Source organism: Heliconius melpomene, unplaced genomic scaffold, assembly GCF_056956725.1.
Source record: "Heliconius melpomene rosina isolate 202511_hmr_F unplaced genomic scaffold, ASM5695672v1 ptg000035l, whole genome shotgun sequence".
NCBI classification, from domain to species: domain Eukaryota; kingdom Metazoa; phylum Arthropoda; class Insecta; order Lepidoptera; family Nymphalidae; genus Heliconius; species Heliconius melpomene.
In genome coordinates, this window is record NW_028181869.1 from 72,648 (window position 1) to 97,066 (window position 24,419).

A 24,419-nucleotide genomic window follows, 5' to 3' on the forward strand; every position below is an offset into this window, starting at 1 on the left:
AATAAATTTTAATATTACAATTTTAAATAAAAACTGCGTCGTTAAATGAGATTTATCCTAAATTTAATAAAATCACACTAGCACTAACAAACACAAGTAAAAGATAGCTTACTAGTATATCTATCTGTAGTTAATTCAATAACCTGTTTACCGCGAGCTTGGGGATTAACTGAGAGAGAAAGCTTACTCTGGTTCTCTATTACCTGCCTCAGTATTTTGTTTCGGAAACTGCATTAAAGTTCCCTCATTTAAATGACTGATGCTTCCGCTTTTAGTATTAACTTTTATATATTCGTAGCAAACGTTTGTATTGTGAAATTGCGTATTAAATAAAGCTAGTGGAGAATATGGGAACCTAGTGTTCCACTTTGTTCCCCTAATGGAGAATGAGAACGTCATTCACACGCCTCACTACACGCAGTTGCACGGAATGTCTTAATACTGGGTTCCCAGGTTCCCTCTGGCTACCGTACTACACGTGAAATACAACGTGAAATTACAAAAATAAATCTTAATTCTGATGCTTGCTGTGAATGTTAAAACAAAGTTAGACCAAATTAAATCTGCCCAAATATAACGCGGCAACTCAACAAAGCTGCACTTTATATGCAAATAACTTGATTTTGTGCACTGTTTACATTTGGTATTTCGATTGCAGTATTATTTTTATCTTATACTAGCGACCCGCCCGCGGCTTCGCCTGCGTGAACTAGGTTATTATTAATTTCTGTCTCCATGAGTACCTACGTCCTATAAGTGACGTCCAAGCAAAATTTGAGACTCCTAGTATTTGCAGTAACGAAGTTTCATACAAACTTTCAATCCCAAAAACGACCCCTTAGAAGTCGAATATTACAAATTCCCATCTTAGCGAGCACCTACGTCCTATAAGTAACTCCTATGCAAAATTTCAGATTCGTAGCATATGTAATTTCTGAGATTTCGTAATGAGTGAGTAATATAACATAATTGAAAAGTTAATTAGTTTCTCAATCATAAACCAGCCAAAACATAACCAATGAAAGCCAGCTTGAGGCCATTCGTGGCGCAGGGAACTTTGCATACAATGCCTCTAGAATTCAGCGACAAAATGGAGAACGGAGTGTTTTAACACTAGGTTCTTATATTTATATAATATTTTATTTAAAAAAATATGTATCTGTTTAAAAAAAATACTCTTACATACAACGACGATCTGGTGACGTACAACTCTTGTTCTAATTAACAAAATATTAAACAAGTTCTCCTCTTCCTGAAGGAAATTCTATTTGAAAAAAGTTTTAATTTGACCCAAAAACTCGCAAGTTTCGGCAAGTTTCGCTTTAATTAGTTCTAAGTATAAAGATTTGAAAGCATCGCCTTCCAAAGTCACTTATTTGGTGCATACTTCAAAGTTGTAAGGAATTTCTACCAATTACTTTACTTTATAGAGGCCATCGTAGCGCAGTGGAACATCATCTTAATGTAATTGCGATGGTTGTGAGTTCAATTCCCACGCGTAAGAGTAAATTATTCTCATTTCTGAGCTCTGAAAATATAAATTTTGTCAGTCACTATTTAGTAAGGCAGGAACCGTTGTGTTTTGATACTTTTTCTCTCTGTCCACCTGCTAAGAGCAGAATAACATGATTTATACATTTTTTTACTATTTTCTGCTAAATATATAGCTATTTTGTATTTAACCACCCCTTAATTTGACCAAGATTTGAAAATATTTATACTACCCAATAGAACCAAAAATCTAAGCACATTTTGAAATATTTTTATCTTGTAAAATTAATTAAAAAAAATTCAAATAATAATATAATAACACTAACACGTGGTTCAGTAAGATTTTTCTGCCTGAATTCATTCATTATATGTAGATTCTAGTTCCACTGATAGGAAGAGGTTGCGAAACCGTTGCGACCTTACAAACCCCTCGTCGGTATTTAATAAGGGTTTCACTGATACACAGAGTGATCAAAGAACATAATTTATATGTAAATACACACGGAAACATGTATATTGGCATTAGCCTCGCGCGGCTTCGCCCGCTCCGTTTTTTAATTAAATATTATTTTTTTGTATCTTCACTCCATATCAGTATGTTATGTAGCAGGGTAGGCAGAGGGAACCTAGAACACTAGCGATAAGGCACTCCGTTCTAATTAAAACACACTTCTTTAACCCACTTTGTGTGTTGAATGACGGAAGTCCACGATGCGCTTTGCGTTATTACCAAAGTGAGGATATGAAAATATTTCATTCTCTCGAGTATGTAGAAACCTATAACCACAATTATGCCCTTGTACCTTGTACAACGACGGCTCAAATATATCTTTATTTAAATAAAAAAACATAATATAAAAAAATTATGTCAGTGGCAACAATACCGAAGCATCCGCTTTAATTAATTTAACACCATTAATGATACGGATTAAATGTGTCACTGAAATTTTATAAAATTTATATCAAAATAGTTTTATTTTATCTATACTAATATAATAAAGCGGAAGAGTTTGTTTGTTTGTTTGTTTGTTTGTTTGAACGCTAAGATCTCTGGATCTACTGGATCGATTTACTTTGTTTTTGTTTTGTATGAAAGCTGCATTCTTCAGAAGTGCTATAGGCTATATAATATTACATTACACATATATACTAATAAATTAAAATACTTTCTAATTTGACATACAATTAATTCTGCCATGTTAATAACAACCGTCGTCGCTACGCGACCGCGTTCGTTACCGCGTCATTTTGATATTCATCCTTATGAAAATAAATATATAATAGTCACTTTTAGCATTTCATCTAGATTGAAATTATATTTCTATACAAATTATATTCTTATATTTCAAGCAGGCGTAGCCGCGTCCGGGTCCGCTAGTCTTTATATATAACAAAAGTATAGAAAAGTCGAGTCTGTACATGAAAAATATAAAAAAAATAAAAAATGGGTCGGTTAACAAATATACCTACAATACTTTTACATATTTTAATTAAGTCTTTTATGAAGCGGTTATATATTCAAATTCTATTCTGATACTTTTAGTATTATAAATTTGACAGCTGAGTATGTGTGTATATCACAATTTCAGCTTTGCTAAAACGACATAGGTCTGGGGGTCCCGGGATCTTAGTCTATTATAATAATCTTTAAGTCATAGAAACCGACTGTCAAAAGTAAAGGGTACGTGACAGTTTCTAGGATTGAAAAATGTAAAACTAATTACAGACTCAGAAAGAAAACTTGGCCTTTTACAGCAACAGTTGCACTTTTCATTTAAACAAGTGATTTATATACTTCAAGTGCACCCGTAAAGTGCAGTCAAAGCTGAGGGAATTAATTAATTCTTTTATACGTAGTAATTCGTTATTGTCTCCTAGAGTTATTTCAATTTTAACGTTTTATATTAATTATTTAATTATAATATTAATTATTTATTTTAATATAAATATATATTTTGTAAAAAAACATTTAAATTTCTTAACTATGAAGAAATACAAAATAAAAATATATTTTAGGATTCTATACCTAGTATTTTACCAAATAAACTGTTACTTCAGTACCTACAGTACAGTATCTAACGTTTTTTTTACCGTACACAGTAGGGTAGGCAGAGGTAACCTAGTGTTCTAGTGTTAAGACACTCCGTTTCCCATTTTCTGTTGTATTCTGGAGGCATTGTGTGTTGAGTAGCAGCATTCAACGCCACGCTTTGTCTCGACACCAGAGCAAAGAAATGGAAATATAAACGTAAATAAATATTTCACTTCCTCGAGTGGGGTTCGAAACCACAACCGTCGCGTTACAGTCACACCCTTGCCCCGCTACGCCACGCCTCCATATATGTTTTAAGAAGAAATATATTCGAAGATATTTCTTGTAATCTATTTTAAGATTTATTAGGTATTATATTAAATTTCATCACCAAATATAATGTAAAGCGTGGAAAATACAAATTGAAATAATTTGTCATTGAGTCCTCTCTGTTTCAAGACGCGGGAGATACAATTAATATAAAAGGAGCAATCTCATCTAACATTGGTATATCAAATTAAATTGCTTCTCTGGTACGGCACTCCGTACTCCGTACCACGGTGGTGGTACGGAGTAGTGGTGTAATAGTATTTTTAAATTTATAGAGCAGGAGCTGGAGGAGAAACGTGCTAAAGTAAACGTGATGATTCTTGGTTTGATTTCCACTCGAGGGAAAGGAATATTTAATTATTTTATTTCCTCACTCTGCGGAAAGTGGCAAACGGTCTGGTCTGTCTTATTGAGAACAGAGGTAATAATTTCCAGATTTCCTCTGTCTACACTAAAATATCAACTTCACGTTGTATCCGGCACTCAGTTCTTCACTTTCCGCCGCTGTTTGCCTCGACATCAGAGTGAAGAAATGTAAATAAACACTCGAGGCGAAATGTGCTCCTCCATGACATTAAGCAGGAGAAAGATGAGGATATTTTACAGAAGACAATAGAAATATTATCCAAGCATATAAAGTTGCCCGAAGTTAAGTCTGCATCAATTGAGTCTTATCATAGACTTGGTACTAAGAAAGATTCCTAAGAAAGATTTACCAGTCTAAAGATAGGCTCCAACTAGGCACTAAAATTACTTTGACTGAATTTTTAACGAAATCGTTTCAGGAAGTGTTCTTAGCGGCTCGTAAACACTTTAGAATAAGGAAATGCTGGTCTGGTCTTGATAGTAATTGCTTAACAACAAATTCCGAGATTTCCTGTGTCTGAATTTAAAAGGTTAATAGAACAAAATCCACTTTTAAAGTCCAATGTCAACAGCTAGTCGCATATCTTAATTGTCGGCTATTAATAATTTTGTTAATTTAGTTACTTTCTAATGACATATGTCAAATTATACAGATAATACACATTGTTAAGAGAAGTTTAATTGTCTTTTATCTAGCAATTCATGAGATACGAGTACATCCTGGTTACAGACGGACAGACTGACAGGCGCACCCTAAAATAACACGAGATTAATATAAATTCACTTTATTCGATTTCATTTGAAAATAAATCCTTAACATTATATTTTTCTTTACTCTCCATAAAGTCTACGACATCAACATCTGGATATATTGATTCAAAATATTCAAGCCGGGCTCGTTGCCTTTATTTGTAAAATTCTTCTTTTGAAATGCGATCTAGCCATGATCGTAGTTTAGGATACCTAGAAAAAAATACATATATCAAGGTAGCTATACCTCACAGGTAGTCCTATGGTGACCATGGCAAGATGTGATGATGGGATCCTGGAGAAATTGAGGACACTCTTTAAATTTTATAGGCTATATATATGGCCGTTATATGGATTTGGATATTTTTTGTAAAGGCTCGTGTGTTACTGATGAAGGCCATGGATGGCCTACGTAGTTGTAATACATATTTTTACAATAATTCTTTTCAACCAACTTCAAAAAAGAGGATGTTCTCATTTTCAACCGACTTGAAAAAAACGGAAAGTTGTCAATTCGACCAAATATTTTATGTGTCTATTTATTTGTCAATATGCCAAATTAAGATGAAATTACTATATATAATAGTACAACTACTACGAACTCGTTCGAGAAACATCCTTTTAAGGTCTACCCATCACTTAAAATCGTAAACTAAACAAATAAAAAATTTTATTATAATTAATATTTTTTTAACAAAACAAACCGACTTCAATAACTAAAAAGTAAGAAATAAACTAAAAATAATTAAAGAAAGATTTTAAAATTTTGTAGTCTTTGTCAAGTAATGCTACAACTACCTTACTACAATATATAATTACTAAGCCTGTTTGTTTTACTTGGCAAATAAAATTTTTTCTTATACATATATCTTACAATTTTATTATAAGTATAGATTAGGTATACGTACGTATTCTTATCAATTGGTGTTATAAGATTTAAAGTGCTGATAGAAGAAGCGCAGCAAATATCGGCCAAAGTAATTTCGTCTCCAGCAAAATAATTCTTAGTGAGAAATTTCTTAGCAAAATCATAAGTTTCAGAAATCTTATTCAAATCTTCCTTTTTAAAACTTTTTTCTCCTGCGTAAAAAATTGGTGCCTAAAACAGAATAAAATGATGAAGATCATATATATAGGTATAATTAGAATATTTGTGCATTCGATACTCGGAATATCGACAGCAAATAAAAAAAATACACAAATTAATATTTTAAAATACTTAACATTAGAGCTTCTTCACATTGCTATCTAATTTATTTCATCTAGTTATAATATACATACTTAAGAACCATCCCAAAAAAATACAGTCGAATTGAAAACCCCTCCCTTTTCGAAGTTGGTCAAAAATCATTTATGTATACTACAGTTGAATCATTGGTTAATACATAAATATATAAAATTTTATCATATCTTAAGATATGAAATAGCCCCATTTGGTTGTGCAAGGCTATATTAGGTAGGAACACATATTACACAATATACTAAAATCAAAATCCGGATGAAGAAATATAAATTATGAAATATATGAAACAGACCAGTCATGGAGCAGGGGCATGGAGTAGAGTGAGACTAAACCGACTGGTTAAAAGCCGACTGTAAACCGACTGGTGGTAAAGTTTATATTTTCATTTTCGCTCTAGTGTTGAGGCAAAACGCTGCATTGAGTTCCACCACCTCAACACGCAATGCCTCCAAAATTCGGCGGAAAGAGGGGAACGGAGTGTCTTAACACTAGGTTCCCTCCGGCCGTTAAGTGTTGTGTGGAGGAATTCAACGTCACTCACGAAAAGAAAATAATCTATTCATTGGAAGAGTAGAAATCGAATCCGAATCCATGGTCATACTGTACCGTTATGTCACGACGACCTGAATTCGTAAGAACTAGATTAATATTTATAAATGTAGATTAATATTTATAAATTCATACCAACACTCCTATCGCCGGAAGTAATTTTTCACTATCAAAGAATATTCTTTGATTAATAATAGCTCGTTTCTTAGGATCGTTGGGGTACAGGTTATTATTGTCTTTTCCATATAATGTAATCAAATAAATGACTATAGCGTGGCTGGGGAAAAAATATTTTTGATATTGATAGATAACTTTAATATTAATTTTAAAAAAATATTGAAATTCAGACACAATTGCAATATAACAGTATTGTACGTGAGAGGGAGATGGGGGGGGGGGTAAGGGGGCATCATGCCACGGGCGCCAAATAGTTAAAAACTATTGAGTTTTGCGGATTATTTACATATACATATGAAATTATATTGTGCTACGCAACTGACTATATTTCCTCCAGTTGGAATCGAACCTACAACCTTTCGTTCGGTTATTCCAACTGCGCCACGACTAGCGTCAAATTAAATAATATACAGAACAAATATTATTTGTACGTGATTTGGCGACAGTGTCTGCTTTTAATCAAGAATTTTGTTACTGCATTCCAAGCAGTTTCGTTGGCTGACCAGTAATGAACCAAGCGTGCCTCACTAATAGCTTAGTAGAAATATATTCTTTTCTTTGTACATTTTTAGATTTTATTTAATACTAGCGGCCCGCCTGCGGCTCCGCCTGCGTAAACTACGTTATTATTAATTTCTGTCTCCATGAGTACCTACGTCCTATAAGTGACGTCCATGCAAAATTTGAGACTCCTAGCATTTGTAGTAACGAAGTTTCATACAAACTTTCAACCCCAAAAACAATCCCTTAGAAGTCGAATATTATAAATTCCCGTCTTAGCGAGCACCTACGTCCTATAAGTAACTCCTATGCAAAATTTCAGATTCCTAGCACTTGTAGTTTCTGAGATTTCGTGATGAGTGAGTGACCTTTCGATTTTATATATATAGATATAAGATGTAAATCTTTAGTAGTTTATTACTTTTTCCCGACTGCTAAGGAAGGGTTATGTTTTTCGCGCGTACCTTGTATGTATGTATGTAATATTTTTTATTATATTATAGGTACCCTAAAAATAATAAATATAAGTATCAAATGAATAATATTTACTCGCGCCGTTGAGGCGTACCCAACGACAAATCATTTATCAAAATCGGTATACTACTTTCACAGTTACAAGGGAACAAAGAAACGGACATACAAACATACGCGCTAAAACATAACCCCTTAGGGCTTCGCGGCAGTCGGATTATAAAAAATAAATCGCTTTTTCGTTATATATTATATTTTAAGATTTTTTACCTGTCCCAAAATATGAAATCGTCGTCTTTCATCGTGGGGATGGTATGCTGAGGATTCATCTGAAATATATAATAGTTAGTGCCAGGAATTATTTCTCACGCTACAATTTAGATTTATACATAATACAAACAATGAAACATATAACAAATATATATATTTTTATAATGAAAATAACGAAAAACATGTGAAAATTTTGTGAAATTACCTTTAAAAAGCTCTCTTGAAATTGTTCCCTTTCTACTAAATTAACATCGACTAGCTTCACGTCAGTCAAATTCAGCTTATTCAACAACATTACCACCGACCTGCACGACGGGCTTGGACTTGAACTGTAAAGTGTTAGCACCATGACTTATCGCTGTAAGAGAAATAAATTATAAGCAAAAAATCATTTTTAGAAAAAGCTTTTATTTAAACGCTTTAAAAAGGAGATAATAATTTTTTTCTTTTAAATTTTAACTATCAACTCATAACCTCATTGTACACAATTTATATGATCATAAAAGCTTGTCGCGCGATTTACTTGTGTAACTAAACTAGTGCTAATTTAATTATGAAAAATCTGCTAAGTTTCAATTTTTAAAGTTTCAATTTAATTAAATATTGATTAACGCGACAAGCTTTTATGATCATATAAATTGTGTACAATGAGGTTATGAGTTGATAGTTAAAATTTAAAAGAAAAAAATTATTATCTCCTTTTTAAAGCGTTTAAATAAAAGCTTTTTCTAAAAATGATTTTTTGCTTATAATTTATTTTTTACTTTTTAGTTACCACTGGCTAGGTTTCTCACACTAGAGACATGTACCACGATTCCTCTTCTATGGTTAGGAATGCTGTTGGCGACACTAGACCCTTCCTGATTACAGTGGGGGTTCACCAGGGCTCGACTCTTAGTCTCCGTTCCGTCCTTAGTCTCCTCCGTTCTTATTCAATGTAGTGCAGCCTCCATAGCTGATGATGTATGCTGACGACATAGCACTCATTGACGAGAACCGACTGACGCTGGAGCGTAAAGTGAACCTCTGGAAGGGTACGCTTGAGAACCGCGGTCTTAAACTAAATGTGTCGAAGACCGAGTACATGGCCTGCGGGAGCCCGGACTCGAGCACGATCCTTATAGGTCCTGAGCCAACCGTTAAGTCAGAAAAGTTCAGGTACCTTGGATCCGTTATGCACGAGTCTGGAGGCATCGATCACGATGTCCATGGCCGTATAATGCTGCCTGACCGCGCAAAGTGGAGTAGGTTGAGTAGGAAGGCAGACCCTGGCAATAGCCGGGATTAATGCCAAGAGGATTCTTCCTCCTGGCATTTCAACCTTCAACCTTCTGGTTTCTCACACTAGATGTCATATTATTTTTCTAATTATTCTCGGCAAGCTCTTTCATTTGATACCCGTATTGCAGATGTGCATAAATAATAACTATTCCGCCATCTTAGATGTTCCGCCATATTGGATTTAGAAAAATGTCACATTTTTCGAGTTACTCTCAACGAGCCCTTTCAATAGATATTCATATTGTACAAGTAGACTAAAATTACCTATTTGGCTATCTTGGATGGTCCGCCATATTGGATTTAGAATGACGTTAGATTATTTTTCGAGTTGCTCTCAATGAGCCCTTTCATTTGATATCCATATTGCAGAATTGCAAAAATAATAACTATTCGTACATCTTAGATGGTCCGCTTTATTGGATTTAGAATGACGTCACATCATTTTTCAAGTTGCTCTCAAGAAGCCCTTTCATTTGATACCCGTAATATACAAGTGCATCAAAAATAACTATTCTGTTACTTTGGATGGTTCGCCATATTGGATTTAGAATGACATCACATTATTTTTCAAGTTGCTCTCAACGAGCTCTTTCATTTGATACCCATATTGTAGAAGTACATTAAAAATAACAATTCCGCCATCTTGCCTGGTCCGCCATATTACATTTAGAGTGACGTCACATATTTTATCGTGCATTGTCATCCAAAGTAAACGTGTATACAAAATTTCAGCTCAATCGGTTGACGATATCTACTTCAAAATTGAGCTCCAAGATTTCACCCGAACCCACATACATACATTGCAAGTTAAATAAAAGCTTTTAAAATATATAAAAATCGGTGGCGATTTAAGACTTTTTCCATACAAACTTTCAACCCCTTATTTGCACCCTTAGGGGGAGAATTCTAGAAAACGATGAAACACGTGTTCAATTAAATATTTTTTAAAATCTAAATTTCAAATATTCTAAAAATCGGTGCCGATTTAAATTTTTTTCCATACAAACTTTGAATCCCTATATCACACCTTTAGGGTTAAAATTTTTCAAAATCCCTTCTTAGTGGATCTCCAGATTACGAAAGTAAACATCTGTCCAAATTTCACGTTTCTACGCACAGTGGTTAAGGCTGTGCGTGCGTCTTACCTCAGTCAGTGAGGACAAGTCCTTTTATATATATAGATAATAGATAAGATTGAAAGGCGGATGTAATGAAAATAATTAATTTCTTCGAATGAGGTTCGAACCTAAAACAGTAGCATTTACGGACAGTCTCCGTTCCATTCTGCTATAAAGGCCTAAATTTTATAAATTAATAATTTGGAGTAGAAATTATCCGTATTTCAAATAGTAATAACGTCGTTGCGCAGGAGAAAAAGCATATGAAGACGAGTGTCTTAACACTCAACACGTATTGCTATGCAGCGAGATACAGCGAAAGCGAAGCGAAGCGAAAAAGATCCATTCCTTTAAATCACACAAAACCTACCTTACCTTAAATTATAAAGAGCATTTTTTATGTATTCAATTTACAAAATAACAAAAATGGAATTTCCTCTTTTCGTAACTTCCATATTTGCACTTTTTTATGCGTAACTTTACTATAGAGCCCACAAACTTCGTGGGTCCTTGTGAAGCTATTGCAGCATGTAAATCAACGTGCTAGGCTTCGTATATAATTCTACATTTATTTTTAAATCTCATGATTTTTAAAAAAAAAAAAACTAGTAAAAATTTTACGATGAATATACTTTATTCTATAATTTCATTAATTCCTTTTCAATAATTTCAGAACATATTTATATAGTTGTATTGAACCCTCTGCGACTGAAATGGTAGTCTCACAGACACTGTACACAACAGTAGTTCTTTAAATATAGTATTTAATATTTTCATCCTCGTTCTGGTAACGAGGCAAAATGCACAGCGTTGAGCTCTGTCACTCACCCTGCATGTCCCCAGTATTCGGAGGAAAGAAGGGAGCGGAATAGATTATTGGAAATGGAGTATCTCATAACAAGGTTCCCAGGTTCCTCTGCTTTCTCTTCTATGCCCAATATATAGCGCACTCAAACAGACAGATTCACGTACTTTATTATATTAATAAAGGTTACTTACTTAAAAAGTGGATAACAATTGAAATGTGTAAAACATCGAATTAACCAACAACTAATATATGTATTTTATGAAATTATTAAATATATGTAAGAACCCATTATTATCTTCGAGTCACGAAGTTCATGAGTACATAATTATTTTAATTATAAAAGTAATAATAAAGATATTTTTTAGATATATTTTTTATTATTGAAAATATTTTTTTTATTATAGGCCGTCGTGGCGCAGCGGCACAAGGGTGTGACTGTAACGCGACGTTTGTGGGTTCGATCCCCACTCGAGGAAGTGAAATATTTATTTAGTTTTATATTTTCGTTTCTTCGCTCTGGCCTCAAGGCAAAGTGCGGCGTTGAGTTCTGCCACTCAACACACAGTGCCTCCAGAAATCGGCTGAAAGTGGGGAAAGGAGTGTCTAAACATTAAGTTCCCTCTGCTTACCCTGCTATGTGCGGGATACAGCGTGAATATTTTAGAAAACAGATAAAAATTTAAACTTAAAGAGATTTGAGATTCGTACCTTTTAGGTGAAGACGCGGCTTAAATCTCACAGTCAATAGTTCCACCACTTGAATCCTGTCTCTGCCGTTTTGACGCTCGTTATTTGGTGTAAAAAGAAATATTTTAAAGTAAATTTTTGAGGACAATGTAGAACATCGAACTGCAAACACAATGGTTGTGGGTTCGATCCTCATTCAGAAAAATTATTAAATTTACTATTCCGTTATATGAAAAAAAATTGAGACAGAAACATATAAAGAAAACATAAAAAGAGGGGGAGAATGAAAGTAAGTCACTTAGTTATTATTTACTTAGTTATTAGTTTATTAATATAATACTAGCGATCTGCTTGCGGCTTCTCTCGCTTCAATTATATAATTATTTATTCAATACACTGAATTACTTTTGAGTTCTAATATTTTACATTTGCAGCGCATTTCTAATGTGAATATTTCTATAATTTTGATATTATATTATCGTAATCGTAAAAGAATATTTAATTGTTTCAGAAATAAATGCACCTACTGTCTATGATCGATTCAGCAGTTTTTGCGTTGTAAATATGTATATTACTACAAACATTTTTCGTAGAGCGCATTGCAAAATTTTTATTTGGTCAATTTAAAAAGGTTCAATGATTAAATAACTGGCCTTGATAAGAATTCATCCATGGTAGGTATTTTTGTGAACTTTGGTCATAGAATATTTATTTGAATAAAATTTATTTTTATTTACAGAACTGCTAGAATCAAAGATTTAAAAACTATAATTTTACTTAAAATTTTCATGAAAATCTGTGCAGTAGTTTTTACGTTAACCACGAACAGGTAGATAGACAGACAGACGCGACGAAGGAGTTGTTTTACAATATTGATATATATAAAATATAGATTGTTGCCATATAAAAACATCACAGTATAATTTAAAATTTATTTTCATTATATAAAATATGAAAATGAAAATTCTATGTTAATAATCCCTATGAAAAACACAAGCGCTCTTCCAACCGCCCTGCAACCAAACGATTCATCCGACTTACCGTATAATGAAAAATACAATACAATTTTAACATGATTTTTGGTTCAAAGTGGTGGATTCGGATGCAGACCACTGAATTACTATCAGATTATTTTCCAGAATTTATAGCTTTCCGATGCCAATATTCCGTAAAAAACGGCTACAATGTGAAAATTGTGAAATGCATCGCGTTTTTATATGAGCTGGTAGCTGAAGCCAATTGTTTCTTTATGTCTTATTGTATTAAAATTCAGTCTAGACGTTGAATTACAGACTGAAAAGAAAAATAAACTGTGAATTCAATTTTGTTGTTGATAGCTATTAGGAATTGTTGTTAGTTAATAGAATTTACTGAATAAGAAATATTTTGGTTTTGCATAGTTTGCTTGCAATATGAAATAAACAGTCATTTTGTAGATTTGCATAAGTTTTTTTTAATAAATTCTTAATTACAATAGAATGCATTTTTCTTATTTTCAGCTATACTCTGTATTCCGCATGCGACACCAGAGCGAAGAAACAAAAATATTATATATTTTATTTCTTCGAATCCAAGTACGATCATTGTACTTCCGTTCCCCACATTTCACTGAATTTTGGGGGCATTGCCTCATTACCGAGAATTCAAACCCTGTCGAGTTAACACGCTTGTGCCCCTGCGCCACGACTGTCGTCAATCGTGGCAAAAAAAATAGTGACAGTCATACGATAGGAACGAGAAATAAAGATAAGATAAAACAATAATATTAATTTGTTACGCCGAGTTTTTGCCTCCAAAAAGTTAATAAATCTTTTATGGGTCTGAGTATACGTGTATATAATAAAATTCCGCAGTGTATTCTTAGTTTGCCACTACCAAAATTTAAAATAACTGTAAAAAAAATTCTAACAAGTAAAGCTTATTACACTGTTCAAGAATATTTAGAGGATAAACATGTAAGGAATTAATGTCTATTGAATGTAATGCAGGATAGCTGCCAGCTAATATAACAAATTGTACCATTGATTTTGAAAAGAGCATCTGTTGAGTTTGTTGCCGGCTCTTCTCAGCAGAGCTGCCTTCCGAACCGGTGGTAGCTTTTTGTTCACATGTTCATTCGACGATTCAAAAGTGCTTATAATAATTGCCTATTTGAATAAAGAATATTATGAATTTGAATCATAAGATAATATTATTTATCATGGATTAAGTATAGAAAACGCTTCTAAAAGTTAGTTATTTAAGCTCACACACTCTTGGTGGATTAAAGTAAGGTCCCATATAACTTGCTGCCCACAGACATCTGAAATTTAGCGATAAAATAGTTTGGATTCCGGCCATGTGGAGGCAGTCCAAAGCTGGGTGAGCTATAAAACGCCGTTGCATGCTCTGTCTAACGGTTTATTTAATACTCGTTAATTGGGTATCTGGTAATTTCAAAAATGGACGTGTAAAATATGTAAATGTAGTATTATTATTAAGAGACTAGCGGACGCGCGCAGCTTCGCTTGCGTATTTAAGGGTGAACTCTAATAACCCATAAAACATGTGTTCAATGAAATATTTTTAAGAATCTAAATTTAAAATTTTATAAAAATCGGTGGCGATTTAAAGATTTTTCCATACAAACTTTCAACCCCTTATTTGAACCCTTAGGGGGTGAATTCTAGAAAACCATGAAACATGTGTTTAATTATATACGTTTAAGAGTCTGAATTTCAAATTTTATAAAAATTGGTGACGATTTAAAAAAAAACCTATACAAATTTTCAACCCCTTATTTGCACCCTTAGGGGGAGAATTCTAGAAAACGATGAAACACATGTTCAATTAAATACTTTTAAAAATCTAAATTTCAAATTTTATAAAAATCGGTGCCGATTTAAATTTTTTTCCATACAAACTTTGAACCCCTATTTCACGCCTTTAGGGTTAAAATTTTTCAAAATCCCTTCTTAGTGGATGTCCAGATTACGAAAGTAAACTTTTGTCCAAATTTAACGTTTCTACGCACAGCGGCAGTTGTGGTACAGTGGCACAGCGTATAACTATAAAGGCAACGTTAATGGGTTCGATTTCCACACGGGGGAATTAATTGCTCATTTGTATTTCAAAGGTGACTTAATATTTTTTTTAGCTTCATGTTATTTTTCGTACGTAGAAATTGCAGGTTCGGTTGTGGAACTCTAAGACATTATGATTGTTTAAAATGTTAAAATAAAATTAAATGAAAAATTAATGTTGTAGAGGCATGAGTGCAAATTGCAGAATACATGTGCCCCTTATCTTTCACGAGGATTGCAAGTCTCAGACACTCTTCCCCTTCCTTTCTCCTCCCTCCTCCTGCTCCTCCTCCCCCTCTATGAGGAAAGCTCCTCATCCTTTCACGTGATGAGCATTGTGATTCATGGAATGGTAAGTAGTTTCTCCAAAATCCCTTGTAAAAATGTCTACCCTAAGAAGATTTGAATCGGCGTGGTTATAAGATTAAGCGTCTGAGATAATAAACTGTAAATTTTCGCTATAGAATATTAATTAATTTATTGTAATAAAAAGTTGAAAAATATTCCAACTTTTAGGATAATTTAAATATGTAAGAAGTTTGACTAACAATAAAAGAATGGATCAATAATTAAAATACATATTTATTATAATAAAACCATTTTAACTTATAAACTTCTTACTGGCATTTTGAGTTATCTTTTTAATCTACGGCATCTATTCACTTTTGCTCCTATTGCTATACAATAAATTTGTTAATGTTATGGTTCCGATATAACTTATAAAAAGACGACTATTGAACGCTAGATGGCGTTATCAAAATTGTTATTCTGTCGGTCACTAGATGGCATAACTTTCAAGTTTTACTGCCTCGCTTTTTCATTAAATGAATATAACGTAATGAAAGTTTACAATTTTTTTTCTTTTCACTATATTAATAAGTATTTTTTTAAAAAAGTTCTATTACTCTATTACATATTTTGTTTATTTTAAAAAAATGCTATTACTTTTTATAAACATGTTTTTATACTTTGAATGCCCTTTATATAACCAAATTTATATCTTTATTGTTGTAATTTTTTTTTATTGTAAATCAAAATCGTAACAATATCATTTTACAAATCATAAAAAGTCTTTATTTTTTATTATATTAGCTAAATTTATAAGCTCCACGCTGTATTCCTTGTAAGTCATCCCGCACACAGCAGGGTAGGCAGAGGCAACCTAGGGTTAAGGCACTCCGTTCCCCACTTTTCCGTGCTTTAACTTGTTACGAGGAATTGAAAATATTAGATATTTATATATTTTTTTTCTTCGAGTGAGAATCGAATTCACAACCTATCGTGTTCCCACGCTGGTGCCCTTGAACCACGTCTGGCTTCATTATTGTATAAACTGATCTCTAAAATATTTTCTTTATATATGTCACAATATCAATAAAGAAATTGTATGTTATCAAATAAAAAGTGTAATTTTTTTCTTAAGAAAAAATACAACGTCCCTCACGTTTTAAATTTTAGTATGAAGTATGTAATTTACTTTGATTTGTTAGGACAGGTGTCTATCCTACTATAATAGTTACCCCACAATTATTTAAGAAACTAAACTACTACTTGAGAAATATTAAGTTACTATATACATATTGTAGCAAAAATGTAGTATGTATGTTTATTTTTTAAATTTAATTTATATCATAAATTATAAATTTGATGTTGCTTTATTCTATTTTCTCGTAGCAGAGTCAATATGGTGCTAAGAAATTCAGATTTCCGCCTGAATTTTAATACATATTTATATGGTTATTACATATTTAAAGTATTTTTTTATTTAAAATAACTATAACCAGTATTGCTTAGCGTTCTCTTTTGTTTTTTAAGATTCATTATATAAGAGAAATGTTCATAAAATCAGTTTAGAGTCGTCATATAAATCTAAAAGCTTCATTAGAAAAAAGGGGACTTTCCCAAAAGTGGATCTCTGGAATTAATAAATACTTGCTCCAATTATTATCACGATTCGTATGACAAGAAATGTTTGTTGTATACTATTATTAACGTAAAAATCCACGAGCATCACTTATGTATTTGTATTGTATTGACGATTCGTATAAATTCTGTCATTTCTTAGCAACTTTTGAATAAAGCAGTTGCTTACATTGGACTGCTGTTTTTGTTGCTAAAACCTTATTAAAATGGTGATACTCTTTCCAAGCCTAGAGGATCCTGAATATCCTTTACTTGGACCTACTTTATGGGGCTTACAGACATGGGGCATGTGGCAACCGAACAAAGGAAAAGCTAAAATTGCATATAATACTATTCACATTTTTGCTATTATATTTGTAATGAGTCAATATATAGAACTTTGGTATATCAGGTCAAACTTAGAGATGGCTTTAAGGAATTTGTCGGTGACAATGCTGAGCACAGTATGTGTTGTTAAAGCTACAACCTTTATTTCATGGCAAAAATCTTGGAGAGAAATTTTTGAATTTGTATCATTAGTTGAAAAACAGCAACTGAATAAACAAAGTAATAAAACAAAAAGGATTGTCAATGAATATACTAAATATTCCAGAGCAGTGACGTATTTTTATTGGTGTCTGGTCACTGCTACTGTGTTTACCGTAATTTTGGCTCCTTTAGTTCTCTATTTCTCTTCTTTACAACGGAGAGAACAGATAAGGAATGGTACATTGGCATATCCTGAAATAATGAGTTCTTGGACACCTTTTGACAAAACCCGAGGTCTTGGATATTGGACAATAGTCGTGTTTCATTCTCTGATCTGTTTCTACGGGGGAGGTATAGTGGCTACATATGATTCGAACGCCGTTGTCTTAATGTCATTTTTTGCTGGACAGTTCGAATTTTTGAGGGAAAAATGTGCCGATCTATTTGGAAATGGAGAAGAATTTATCAGTTATAATACTGCAGTCAAAAGAATCAAGGAATGTCATCACCATCATGTACTTTTAATAAAGTGAGGAGATGCTAAACAAAGGCCAAATTAAAATATATATAACTCTTTCATTCTTTTTTAATATTGATATTTTTTATTAACAGGTATTCTAAAATTCTAAATTCACTTCTTTCACCTGTAATGTTCTTGTATGTTATTATCTGCTCGCTCATGATTTGTGCAAGCGCAGTTCAACTAACTACGGTACGTAATTTAAAATATGTTTTCCAAATTAGAAATATGATAAATAGTTTATTCAGATAAGCCAAATATGAAAAACGAAAACATTTAAAACTTAAAATATATTTACAAATACAAATATATTTTCAATAATAATATGTTCATTTCCTCGCTCTGCTGGTAACGAACCAAACCGCAACGTTGAGTTCCTCCACTCAACATGCAATGCCTCCAGAATTCGGCGGAAAGTGGGTAATGGAAGTGTGGGAACGAAGTTTATTAACACTAGGTTCCCAGGTTCCCTCTGCCTGCTCTCCTATGTGCGGGATACATATTTTTTTCCTGAGTTGGCATCTACCCCACAACGATACAATGAATACTTCGCAACTAAGCTATATCAGTTTTAAGAACACTTAAAAATCTATTCCTACGCCTCATGTAGGCGTCCCACTTTTTATATTCCTTGTGTACAAAGGACAAAGACAAATGCAATTTATTTTAATGAAAGGAAACTTTCTGAGCATTTTTTAAATGCTTCCTTATTTTTTTCTTTACTTTTAACAAACAGAAAAAGTAAAGAATAAATAAGGAACCTTGTTGCTTGTTTTTTAGTCCTTTGAGACTAGAATTAAAGAATTATAATTTTATGAAAATAATAAAAATAATACTTCACATCTTTACTAAACGTGAAACGGTTAAAGTGGCAACAGAATATTTTTTAAACTATAATATAAACTATAATTAATATTTTAAAAAAAAGAAAATATTAATAAATAATAATTAATTTACTCGAGCCGGGATCGAACCCACTACCATCCCCCATATAATAACACCCTTGTGCCTCTGTGCTATGACGGTCTCATTATAAACTTGCAAATGAAAAATATCTCAATGAATAGAAGCAAAAAATATTATTCTCATATCATTTTTGTAGGAAGGCACGACGACCATGCAACAAGTTTGGATAGCCGAATATCTCGTTGCTCTCGTCGCTCAGCTTTTTTTATATTGCTGGCACAGCAATAAGGTTTTGTATATGGTATGTTTTTTTTTTATAATTAACTTGAAATATATCCATTTGTAAACGTTTAAATATTTTAATGTAGCGGGATTTGAACCTGCGTCTCTTGGACGTCCACCTCCACCGTTAGACGGTTTCCAAGATTCTTCTTTCTTAAACGTGGAATAACATTTTAAAAATGTTTAGAACAATCTGAAATAGTTAATAGCGTTACTTTAAAAGTATAATATTCTGTAGAGCTTTAGATTCATTCTATGTCCCATATTATTCCCAATCGCTGATATGCAAAGATAACTTAATATCAAATCACTTCGCTTTGCCGTATACATTTTTGATCCTAATTCGACATATTACGTGTTGAGTGGTGGAACTTAACGCCGTAAAATTTCAATTATTGAGTTTATATCTTAAAAATTCATTATCGCCTAAGATCGATTCACTAAAACCCTCTGCCTACCCTGCTGTGTGCGGGATACAGCGTGAAGCTATCATATATTAGCATTTGCTTATGATATGCTAATATTCCAGAGTTTAAAAGTCGATGAGGGTGTCTACACTAGTGCCTGGTGGTCACAAGGGGTCCGCATACGCCGCAGTATAGTGCTGCTTGGAGGTCAACTGAATAAAAGTGTTATATTCACAGCTGGGCCCTTCACTAAGCTGACTGTTGCTACATTTGTTGCGGTACGTATACTAAAATAAGAACAAATGGTCAGGTACATAAAGAAGGATTATTTGGATATGGAAGTTTTTTTAAGCTTGAGGCTGTATCTCGCTCATTGCAAGGTAGGCAGAGGGAACCTGGGAACCTAATATTAAGACACTCCGTTTCTTACTAAAAAGAAAATAAGGTATTTAATTAATGAAAAATTGTATAAATTACTATTTTCTTTTCAGATATTAAAGGGCTCGTATAGCTATTACACGCTGTTAAGCAAGAGGGAAGATTAGAACATTTCTTTAGGAAAAAAATATCAATATCATTTGCAGAAGTTATATTTCGCAATCGCTCATATGAATTTTCGCTACTAATTATATAAAATCAAATTATAATAATATGTTTCTAATTTCGCTGAATAAGAAGCTAATTTACAAGCACGTTAAAAGCTTACACTAATATTGTAAACGTATAGAAATTGATAAGAAACCATCGTGGCTCAGTGGAACAGCCTCTGGCTGTAAACTCGATGATTGTCGGTTCGATTCCATGTGTGTGTATGTATTATTTTCACTTCTTCGCTCTGATATGACGACAAGCAATATCTCGAAAATTGAGTATCGTTTGGAAAACATAGTGTTTTAACATTAGGTTTTCTCTGCCTGTCCTGGTAAATCACAAAGATAAAAAGAAATTATATATTATATAATTCAAAAAAATCTAAAGCTATTTTTTCAATCAAGCAATCTAAATACTACTATAGTTCAAATAAAAATAATATTTTCTAAACTTTCATAATATTTGAAAATTGTTTCAGCAAAGTTTTTACTGTATAATAAAGCATAATAAAATGATGTTTAATTTCTTTAATATTTTGTATATTTAACCCGTTCACTACGGGTTGAGGTCACGATCGATGTCATGTGACCATATGACAAAGACAAATAATATTTTTTTATGTCAAATAAGCTTTGACTCATTGGAATAAAAATATAGTGCGTCGATGTGACTTAAGTATTTTCAAATACGCTTCGATGTGTCATACGTGTCTTCAAAGGTGCGCCGATATGACACAAGTATCTTCAAAAGTGCCTCAAGGTGTCATAAGTGTCTTCAAATGTACCTCGAAGTGTCATAGGTGTCTTCAAATGTGGGTCTATCTCCACCTGCAAAGGATCTAGGCCGGCGCTGATCTCTTATCATCAGCTAACTGGAACGCTCACTCATTTGCGTCATAAAAGATAAATATATAAAAAATGTAATTGTTAGTTGGTTACGCAATTAAAACAAACAAAAAATAATTATGATTAATTTATTAACTCAAGTCATGTTGATAAATAATTATATCTATTAAATAAAATCTAAATCTAATGAATAGTGCTTAATAGATATAAAATCTTCATTTGTAAGATATTTTAATACTATAATTAATATGTCTTGATAAAAATATTATTCCTTATTTTCGGGCATCTGAGTGAAAAGCGTGTAGAAGCTGTAGGCTCCTTTCATTATCTGAAATTAAATTGGACTCCATTACATATTTCGTGAACGATACGAACTGCTTTAGAATTAAATTCTGTCGTTTTTTGTTAACAATCACTTAATATTGATGAAAAAATTGTCAATAACTAAACAAATCCTAGGGTAATTTAATTTACCTTAAAAAAACATTTTTGTTACTTACATTAATAAAAGTAGTCATAGAAAACTGGTTAAACGGCCCAGCGTCCAATATAAACATGGGTGATAATTTTCCAGCTAGCAGTAGAGCATGACGCCTAAGTCTAACATCTCCACGCCACCAATTACTCGTATAGACACCCAAATCAACTGATCCACTCTATAAAATTAAATAGGTTTTTTTATAGCTATCCCGCCTAAAGCAGGGTAGGCAAACGGAACCTGGGAACCTGGTGGGAAAGTTAATGACTAGCATTGAGGCCAACTAAAATTGAGGTCTTTGTGGGATAGCGTCATGAGAATTACTAATTCTATTGAAAATTGCAAATAATTTCATAAATAGATATATTTAATAAATATTCTTGGGTCCGCTGGTTTTGTTACATTTTTCAGTTTTTTAATTAGATGGATTTCTATTACTAAATATAAATTATATTATGGTAGAATATTTATTTCAAGTCTACCCATATTTTTTTATAATATTCAAACGTTGTAGTTAGTTAGGGAGTCTTAATTTTCAAAAACAGTACTTAACTGTAAAATAATCTCTTCTATAGAAAAAAGTTTTTATTGTATAGAATGACCTATATTTTGTCACATTAAAATTTAAAAATGAAAAATAAAAACTGTCACGACAAACATACTTCATATGCAATTTCGTTGCTATGCCAGCAATACAATAAAAGTTGAATTATCAGTGCTGTAGTATATTCAATGACCCAAAACTTTTGAGATATCGGCACTCCCTCCTGTAATATAAAAAAATGGTAAATATTAGTTAGTATTGTTTTGAACAACTTAAATAAAGACTGTTTAGGGCTAAAGGAGCCACTGTAACTAAAAGAAAAATGTCAAGATGAAACTAACGACCCCCTAAAGTTTGAATAACAGAAAATTTATTTCGTCTTCCTTAATCAACACAATTCATCGCATTTTATTATATTACTAGATCTACGTATAATTAGTAAGTGTCATAATGAAAGCAGAAAAAAGGAAAAGTAAAAAGTTGGTAAAATTAAATTTCTTAAATTTCAATATATATTTTTAGAGATATTGCGTGTTGATAGGTTGAACTTAACCCAAAATTTTGTCTTATTACAAGAAGGAGGAAATGAAAATGGTTAATTCCCCGAAGTTGGATTCGAACTCACAACCACTGTGCTTAGTCATACAAGAACATAACAGAATTTTTATACGAAATATTAAAATTATTTTATATATAAATATTAAAATATATTATATATATTATATATTATATATTATATAATATATTATATATATAAATATTAAAAGTTTTCTTACCACACTTAACTGAACTACACTGCAACAAATCATGATGGAGCAAACCAATACATAAATAAACATAACCGGAGATAAAATTGTGTTAAACAATTTATGTTGTCTGTAAGAGATAGTTAATATAAATAATGTATTATATTAATATTATTTAATTTAAATTGTATAATAATGAAATTCAAAAAATAAAATTATTATAAATTATTAATTATTAAAATTTTAATTTCCAAATATTTTTATGGAATAACATGTGACATATAGAACCATACTTACTCAATAAAGAAATTGTGTAATCGATGACATTCTTTTATGTTGCTAATCACTTCTGCTTGCGAAATTACCTCATAGTCGTCACCAAAAATATTTTCACATTTATACTTTAAAATTTGCATTTGACCTTTTAAAAATGACATTATAGCAACAGCATTAGAATCGTAGACTGCTATAACCCCAATTCCTTGAATTGCTATTAGTATATGAACAGTTACTGATATGAAGTAACCAGGCATTTTAGTGTCATCGAATGGAAACCAGGAACTTAGCATTTGTGGGTATGGCTCTGTCCCATTTTTAACTAGTTCGAGATAATTATTAGATAATAATTTTAGATATGGAGACAGCATTATGACGAAGCTCGTCATCAGCATTATGCACCAGTACAGGTAAGTCAGATTTCTTGAGTAACTCTTGTATTGATTCATATAATTAACCACATTTTTATTTCCAACAGATAATGCATGAATTTCTTCAGCTGATATATTTTTTATTAACAATTTCCAATCTTTGAGAAACAAAATGAAAAATAATGTTTTGGAAATGGACACGAGGCCCAAAGCGGTGATGGTAACATTGAAAAGAACTTTCAACAAATCTTTCTCCATGAAATATAGCTCCAAGAATTGGCTTATTACGAAAAGTAACGAACAGAAATGTACAAAGTTAAAAAAGGCGTCTCGATATTTGCGACCGCATTGCCAGAGGCCAAACCAATAAAGACCTGTGATATTGGGACCTAATAAAGGATATTCGGGATTTTCAAGACTGCTCAAAGTTCGAATTATTTTTTGAAGCAACATATTGCTTAAATTCAATAGTTTTTTGAAATATGATCACTTTTATGCAGATAGTTTCATTTATATATAAGAAGATGGTTGTATGTAATATTGTACCATTCAAAAATAGTGAAATAATTAATTTCACTTTTAAACGACAGCACCTTTATGTGGGCGTGGAACCTAATAAAATATTTTACTTAGTATTAGCATAGCTTCACGCTTTATCCCTAGCGGGGTAGTCTCTTTCGCCTCGTCCACTGTCATTAACCTCTTCATACATGCCCTTAGGGGGGGGTCCCCCATGCTTTTTACGTGACCTTCCTCCAGTATCTTCGATACTGTGTTTTCGAAGGTCTACCGAGGTGTCCCTCTACTTCTCTTACCACTAACTTTTTCATCATAAATCTTTTTTACCATTTTTTCATCACTCATTCGTTCGACGTGCCCAAACCAGCTGAGCACATCCTTCTTCATTCTCACCGTGACATCCTCGC

General features: G+C 32.4%; 2 protein-coding genes and 1 pseudogene across 2 annotated transcripts; 1 reads left to right on the top strand and 2 right to left on the bottom strand.

Annotated features, from left to right (window-relative positions):
* Positions 1-5,066: 5,066 nt before the first annotated feature.
* On the bottom strand, positions 5,067-8,529 carry LOC146526439 (glutathione S-transferase 1-like; annotated as a pseudogene).
* Positions 8,530-17,262: 8,733 nt separating this feature from the next.
* LOC146526440 (odorant receptor 82a-like) lies at positions 17,263-20,731 on the top strand. The gene is made up of 5 exons (XM_085207122.1): positions 17,263-18,056; positions 18,140-18,239; positions 19,150-19,254; positions 19,765-19,920; positions 20,134-20,731. Exons 1-5 carry the CDS (start codon positions 17,266-17,268, stop codon positions 20,185-20,187), a joined length of 1,206 nt encoding a protein of 401 aa, XP_085063248.1. The 5' UTR covers positions 17,263-17,265; the 3' UTR covers positions 20,188-20,731.
* Positions 20,732-21,224: 493 nt separating this feature from the next.
* LOC146526441 (4-vinylanisole receptor-like) lies at positions 21,225-24,082 on the bottom strand. Its single transcript, XM_085207124.1, has 5 exons — positions 23,144-24,082; positions 22,877-22,976; positions 22,219-22,323; positions 21,579-21,734; positions 21,225-21,406 (listed from the first exon to the last, which is right to left on the bottom strand). Exons 1-5 carry the CDS (start codon positions 23,944-23,946, stop codon positions 21,344-21,346), a joined length of 1,227 nt encoding a protein of 408 aa, XP_085063250.1. The 5' UTR covers positions 23,947-24,082; the 3' UTR covers positions 21,225-21,343.
* Positions 24,083-24,419: the final 337 nt, after the last annotated feature.

Coding starts and splice junctions, on each gene's coding strand:
- LOC146526441 (XM_085207124.1), bottom strand. CDS start 23,946: ATGTTGCTTCAAAAAATAATTCGAACTTTGAGCAGTCTTGAAAATCCC. Junction 22,977..23,143: donor TTACACAATTTCTTTATTGA/GTAAGTATGGTT, acceptor TATCTCTTACAG/ACAACATAAATTGTTTAACA. Junction 21,735..22,218: donor GCAACGAAATTGCATATGAA/GTATGTTTGTCG, acceptor TTAATTTTATAG/AGTGGATCAGTTGATTTGGG.
- LOC146526440 (XM_085207122.1), top strand. CDS start 17,266: ATGGTGATACTCTTTCCAAGCCTAGAGGATCCTGAATATCCTTTACTT. Junction 18,057..18,139: donor CATCATGTACTTTTAATAAA/GTGAGGAGATGC, acceptor TTTTATTAACAG/GTATTCTAAAATTCTAAATT. Junction 18,240..19,149: donor GCGCAGTTCAACTAACTACG/GTACGTAATTTA, acceptor TCATTTTTGTAG/GAAGGCACGACGACCATGCA.